The sequence below is a fragment of the Lepus europaeus genome, chromosome 3, assembly GCF_033115175.1.
Source record: "Lepus europaeus isolate LE1 chromosome 3, mLepTim1.pri, whole genome shotgun sequence".
NCBI lineage: Eukaryota > Metazoa > Chordata > Mammalia > Lagomorpha > Leporidae > Lepus > Lepus europaeus.
In genome coordinates, this window is record NC_084829.1 from 142,957,375 (window position 1) to 142,964,888 (window position 7,514).

Here is a 7,514-nt window from a genome sequence, read left to right on the forward strand (position 1 = left end):
TTGCCCTTCCCTGTATCATTTGGTAAACATTTTAGATACCAAATCATTTCTTCCATAAATATTTCAGCATATTTTAATTCATTTATAACACAATCTGTTATGTCTTTTGAGCCAGTTGGTGCCTGTACTTTTGAAGTGGTTTTTCAGATTTTTTTATTCATTGGCTCTTTGAAAATGCCACTTAAAATATTTCTTAAAACAAACAAACCACATCACAAATTACTAAAAGACAAATTGTCATTCTGTGAATATTAAAAATGTACTTTGAAGATGAAAAACTTGAAATTTTAGTGTTGCCTATTACCTAACCTAAGAAAGAATTAGAGCTTCCTTTCCTTTGCTTACTTCTTTAATATGCAAAATAGAGTATACAGTGGGGAGGCCCTTAGGAATGTCACCATCCAATCTTGCAAGCTAATTTTTTGTATCATTTCTTGCAGACAATGCCTCCATGGACAAGTCTTTGTCAAAACTGACCCATGCTGATGGAGAACCAACATCAATCATCCCTGTCCATCAAGTCATTGATAAGGTCAAGGGTTATTGCAATTCTCATTCAGATAACTTCTATAAAAATATTATCATGTCAGATACCTTCAGCCACAGCACAAAGTTTTAATGTCTCTAATATAGAAAAAGAATGCAGTCTACAGAAACATGAAAATCTGCAAGCAGTGAGAACTGCAAGTAGCAGATATAAATGTGCTATTACCTAGGTAACTGCATATATATAAAAATGTATTTTGTTTAGAAGACTTTTGTGAAATTTAGAATTTATCTTTTCAGTATATTTCTTCCATAGAGGAGCTTCCATCATCAGTAAAACTTCAGTACTGAAAGCAGTATGACTCAGTAGCCATTTGAGGTACAGTATTTTAAGTTCAGAATTGTATCAGACTAGTCACAATTCAGAGGAGACACTGAATTTGGAGGATAGAGGAGAAGCAGAGCTAAGGACAAACTCTAGTTTAGAACTTATTTGTACCCTACTTCATAGATAGATCTGGATGTGGCCTTTTCCTGTATCTTCTTTCTCAACAGTAAAAAACAAATATTTGCAACTATTTGGATGCCCACAAGTCCATCCTAGTGCTTTTTTCCCATGAATATAGTAGTATTTTCTCTTTTGCAATGAAATTTAAACACAGTTAGAAAAAATATCTAATGTTTGATCCAAAGATTTAAAAGGATTTTTCATATTATATCAAATGTTTTACCTTCAGAGCTATAACATGCTTAAGAAAAAAATGTTTTTCCAAAATCAAGATTTTGACCAATATGAAGCTATGAAAATTTCTAATATTTCCCTTGCCATATTCAAGACACAAGGCTCCAGTATCATTATTTGTTATCATTTAATCCCATAGATTGAATCTCCTATAGTTTTGATAGTCTGTTAATATGGGCCTCCCAAGAGTAATTTAAGAATTAATCTGCTGTACCTATCCTTTTCCTCCTGTGCTGTATACTGAGCCCACGGTATTAAGGGAGTAAGGAGAATTTCCATTCTACATCTCTGCACAAGAAACAGCCTTTCCCTTCCAGGAGATACACTGTTGAGTCTCCATGGTCCTGTCCTTTCTCCAAAGACTTTAAGACATTTCCAGTTGCACAAATGAAAGTTTCTAACTTCTCTTACTGAAATTTTGTTCCAGGGAATATAATCTGAGACACATGGGTGACTCATAAGAATTGAAATGATTTATAAACATATGGGTGTACAATTGCTGGCCAAAAAAATATTTGTACTGAGACCTCCAATATAATACATAAGATCCCGAGGAGGTTTGGCAAGATAGATTTATGGGTCAGTCTGCTGCCTAAAAATCAGGAATGATATGAAGCAGCTAATCCAATTTACAAACTATCCTGAGTACCGCATGCTTGCTAGTGAACATGGAGGAGACCACATTTTAATTGCTCTTAGAGTTGTATGTGGTTCCTTAGAAATTTGGCCTCAGTGCATGCCGTTTCTTACATTTGCTCTGGGTTATCTGGGAGATGGCAGGTCTTGGGAAGTGGCAGCATAAAAGATGAGAAAAGGAGGCATTGACAGAACCAGACTGCTTAAAGGAAGAGATCAGAGATGAACTGAGGACACGGAGTCCTTGCAGAAAGCAGGTAGTTCCCAGTAGAAGACACAGGCTGTGCAGCAACTCTGGGAACCTCCCAATTTTTCTGATCTTCAGTCATGAAGCTGTCATTCAGGCTCAGACAGATGATGAGATAATGTGGTGGTGGATTTTCTGCTATTCCATTTTTCAGGAGCCTGGAGCACCATCAGGGAGATGAACACTGCCCAGCTCTCTTTCACAGGGAAGGGTATTTTGGAGAAAAGGATAGTAAATGTTAACATTATCAAGATTCACTACAATACAGCCAAATACTGTTCCATAGGCTGGTTATTAAGAGGCTGCTTACTGTAGCAGAGGTTACATATGGATGAAAATTAATCAAATACTGAATATTCATATAGTGCCTCCCCCAAACCTTAGATATTCATTGTCTACTTAGCTTTCTACTGTGAGATTTCTGCCCAACGTGCTTGTTTAGTTAATAGTAAAAGATGGCTTCAAAAACAGCCTTGCTTTTGGTTTCTACTCATATTCATCCACAATAGGGAAACACTTTTTTTTTTCATTTGACAACAATATCAGCTGCACTTTAGAAATTTTGGATAACCAGATGAGGAAAAATGAAGAAATGACTGAACTGAACTATTTGACTGGATTTAAAATACTAAGGCAAATTCTATTCTCAGTTGTAAACATGCAGTTCTCACCTGCATTTAGTACCTTCAAAGGAGATGGGTAGGAATTTAGCTGTGGAGCCAAAATTTAGTTTATCTGACCTTTAGGAACAATATCAGGTCAGATTCTGTTTCTCCCCCATATTTTTTAACTCTGTTGTGTTAGCATTTGACGCTAGGATCCTGAGATAGTTTCCATTCATGTCATCATTGTTGCATTGTATAGATTTTCTTTATTGTTGGCATAGACTCTTTTGTATATATTTATTTATTTGTGTTTATAAATGTCAATTTGTTTTATATCTTAGCTTTACATTGCCTAGCTTTGTTGCTTCAATTAACTTTCTATTAGAGAGATTGTATATATTTTCCTAAAAAATTGTGAAATAGTTTTCTGTATCACTATCTTTGAATATGATGGATAACAGTGATTGTGAGTGAAAATTCCAAATAGTAATAAGAAGCTACTCTAGCTGATTTGCCAGTTTACTTAAATGGAAAATGTTTTTCAAATAAATACTTATGGTATTCATGTTCTGAATTATTCAATTCCTTTATGAGTGAATGTTTTTATTTCTGACTCTCAACTAGGAAAAGATTATTTGATGGCTGGAAAATAATCTGCCGCCAATTAAGCTAGGGACATGGGACTGCTTCGCCAAAGTACTCGGAATGAATGTATGACAAAGATCCAGTTCGCTGGGGATTCATGCATTTTGAAGTTCTTAGAATTTCTCAAGATGACTGATGCAAAGCCAAGCTCTGTGGCAGATTAAAAGTCAAGCAGGTTTCTTTGGGAGGAAGTTTTCGGTATCCCAGAAAGGGAACTGAGTCACTAACATGCAGAAGTTAGAATTTGGAATATTTTTCTCACATTTATAGTTTCTATTTTAATTGTGGGAAACTTAGAAAATGATAAATTTTAACGAATGTCACTTGCTTGATCAGAAAAGAACCTCCCTGCTTCCTTTTTCTCTGGTTACTTAGGGTAACTCTTTCCTGCAGACAGCCAAGACCCAGTTTGGCTCACAGCCCTCCGCAGCAGAGTCTATGCCCAGTGCTAAGTCGTGAGGCACTTTGGCAGGTCACTGCCAAACCAGGTCTCCTGAGCCAGGGTTCGCAAGTCCTGGCCAAGCCATGCAAAGAAAATAGACAAGCAGTTGCTGAAGGCCCCTCAATAGTCACATAGGAGCAGGCTACTTCAGGAAGCATGGGCAGTAGGTGAGAAACACTCATTTGATTTGCAAGCTGCCCTGTGGTTTATAGTATTTTTGAAATCTAAAGAATTGGGCTTTATAAATACAGGATTTTGGAAGCACTTCTGTTTTCAGTTGAATAACATTCCACTTCTCTCATGTAAAAAGCATTAAATATCGCCCTCTCTCTCAGCTCCTTCATTTTCCTACTTCATTCCACTTTTCTTCTCTTGCTCTGCTTGATTCTTCTCACCCTCCTTCTTCATTTCCAGGGAGAACAGTTAGGGTGACAGTTTTCTTTCTCTGTTTTCTCAGAGAAAAATAAGAATAAAAGTAAAATTTTCAAATGTTTGCATTTATAATTCAAAGCCAGTCCAAAAAAGAAATAATAAAATTTTGAAAAATTACATGCTTGGTGACCACAGGCAGCTCCAACCTAAACTGAGTAATTTGAACCCATAGCAAAAAAACATAAAATCCGTAGACATGTTTGGGTTCCAGCTGCTTATTTTTTATCTCATATAATTTTCACCACAATTCTAGGAGGAAGTATATTATTTAAGTCTCCCATTTGGGGAAATTGGTGATTAAAGATCATGAATGACCACCGAGAAAGTGAGCAGTACTCTAATCTCAGTCCATTTGATGCTGTATTCCTTCCTGTACAACAGCTTGCCTAGTTGCCACCTTCAAGTAACCTACAGACTGTGAAGGAAGGTAATCCAAGGACAGCATAAATGCCTGGAGGTTCAGACAGAAGCTTCCAGAGCTTCAGAAAAAAGCTCTGGAGTAGCAAAACATTAATGATGACTGTGTCTTTCAAGTTCTGATAGATTCTGATTGGCCTCTCCTGGGGGTATGGAAAGTGATTCCAGGCACAGAGATTGGAAAGTCAGGGCAGTGAGTGGAAAAATAGTTGAGGTTGACTTGATTACAGGGTATGGGAAAGCGGTTGCAGAGGGATGACAAGACTGAAACCAGGCCAACATGTGAAGGGCTGCAGCATCTGACTGGAGAAGCCTCACCTTCTTAGCAGGCACAAGGGAGCATAAAGGCTTCTGGGCAGTGAGAGAACCCAGTCCTAGCCGGGCTGTAGAAAGGAGATTGTGGAAGAGGGACTGGACTGGAAAAGGACAAACACTGAGGAGTTCTTTGGACAAGTCAGGACAGCAGGCACCCTTAGGGCTGTGTCTGAGGATTATCACTGGATCTGAGAAGTGCTGACACTGTCACAAGGTTTTCTAAGCAGCCCTCCCAGGTTTTGATAGGAGCCAACTCAGCTCTTCAGTGTAGCCCTGAGTGCCCTCGTCATTCCCAGGTGCCATGACCTGGGTAGGAGCTAGAAAAGAAAGTCAGCCTGTGCACAACGCTGAAGCTGGCTGTGTCAAGAAATGTGCAGATAGGAAGAAGAGGGAGGGGTTAGTTTAAAGGAGAGGAAGTGTAAAGGAAAGGTGTTGTGGGAAGGTTCCTCTGTTTTATGGATGGAATACAACATCTGGAGACAAGATGAGGGGCACTAGAAGGGAGTGAGTGGGTCTTCTAGCAAGTCCTGCAGGTGAGGGTGAGGATGGATGAGAAGCACAGGGAGAGGGCTAAGCCATGGCCACAGAAGAGGCCTCACTTCCTGATAAGTAAACAGGCTGTTGGAGGAGACAAAGAGGAACGGAGAGACTGATGTTGGGAAAGCTCATTGAGATTCCCAGATTGATGTCATTTTACCTGCTGGGTTCTGTAAAGGAAGTGGCATCAAAATTGGGACCTGAATTAAAATTATGGTTTGAAACAGTGTTACAGAGAATACGAACCCTTGGCTTAATTAGATTACATAAACTAATAATATTTGCCCTAGAGTAGCTTTTACCAGTATAGTCCCCAGTAATCTTACTGACATTTTTATTTACTGTATTTTGAAAAAACTAGTTTATTTAAATATCATAACCAAACACTAAGTACTCTAGAATCTTACAACTTCTTGGCCAAACATGTATTTTAGACATTTTCATGTAAATTGATGATTTATAATTTCAAGTACATTCCAAAATCTTTTGAATCTTTTAAATTACGTGTTCCGTTTGGCTTGGCTTATTATCATTCTGAATGAATTTAAATGATTTCTACAAATTCAGTATCAGATTAAGATACTTGATATTCTCATGAATACATTTTAAGGTCGATATCTGTAGTATCTGGTTCATTACATGTGAGAAAACACCACAACAAAATTAAGAGTTTAAGGACTCAAGGAACAAAAGCTAGAACACGAGTATTTCCCTGCTCATTGTCCTAAGGCTCAACCCAACAAGTGAGCCGAGTAATCCTTTCTCCCTTCTGAGAGTAGCAAAATAAAACAGAGGGCCTTCCTACAAGGAGTTTACTGGCCAGTTGAGTTGATTGATTGGACACATTTGAAACTATTTAAACACAAAGCAAAATTGGTTTGTGTGTGAAGATCTGAGAGGTAACCATCACTGCCAAAAAGAGTTAATGTATTATCTCCCATACCACTTAGCAGTAATAAATATTAAATAAGTTCCTGCAATTGCTAAAGTGCTTAAATTTAACACATAATATTGTGTTGTGTTTTAATTTCATGTGCATGTGACTTTTCTACTGAATGCTGTTAATTTGAGGCCCTTTGTACTGCCTTATGTCTGAAATAGTCATTTTCATAATCGCATACTGCTTAGCAACCTAGCAGGTGCTTGGTTAGTGCTTACTGAAGTTGGCGGTGGTGCACTTCCATTTTTTATTTTAGAAAAATACTTTGGATTTTGATGGGGTTGCAAAAACAGACTAGAAATACAAAGCAAAGGAAACTATATTAGCATGATCTTTTCAAGAATATTTGTCCCAAGTTTGTAACACTTTATATGAAGCAGTCAAGTTGGATAAGAACAAAATGAATCAGTTTAATACTAACTATAAATCATTGTAAATGGTAGTAGAAAAGGAACCAGGTTCGAGTCTGAAATTAGAAAAACCTTCTCCTGAGCAATTGTTTTCAGAACTGTTTAGGGCTCAAGCTCGCTTCAGTATTAGAGAATTGAATGCAAGAGCATGGAAGGTGCTCATGAAGATAAGCATCCAGGTCCAGGTGTACAGCCAGATCTAGGGGACTCTGAGTACAACAGGTAATGGCCTTGGTCATCAAGCAGCTATTTTCTTTTGGTTGCTCTGATGCATTTTAATGTTGTAGAGCAGTTTTGGGTCACAGCAAAATTGAGATAAAAGCACATAAACTTCCCATATCCACAGCCCCTACACATGCATAGACCCTCCCTTTTTCAACATCCCTCACCAGAGTTTCTAATTGCTAAAATTTATGAACCTACATTGACACATCATAGTTTAAATTGGAGATTACTCTTGGTGCTGAACGTTCTGTAGGTTTGAGCTATTGTAGTAATAATATCACAGTATTACACAGAGTATTTCTGCTGCCCCTCCAAACAATCCTGAGCTCACCTATTTATCCATCTCACCACCCCCAATCCTTGGTAGCCACTCAGCTTTCTACTATCTTGATAGTTTCACCTTTTTCAGTTTCATATAGTTGGGGTCATACAGTA

At 37.9% G+C, this 7,514-nt stretch overlaps 1 protein-coding gene across 3 annotated transcripts in view; it reads left to right on the forward strand.

Annotated features, from left to right (window-relative positions):
• ADGRG6 (adhesion G protein-coupled receptor G6) overlaps nucleotides 1-3,239 on the forward strand; it is a 162,306-nt gene extending 159,067 nt beyond the window's left edge. For all 3 annotated transcript variants that reach the window (XM_062186851.1, XM_062186853.1, XM_062186852.1), the window contains one exon: nucleotides 441-3,239. In XM_062186851.1, coding sequence (XP_062042835.1) covers nucleotides 441-619 — 179 coding nt within the window. In that variant the 3' untranslated portion in view covers nucleotides 620-3,239. The remainder of the gene's footprint in view (nucleotides 1-440) is intronic.
• Nucleotides 3,240-7,514: the final 4,275 nt, after the last annotated feature.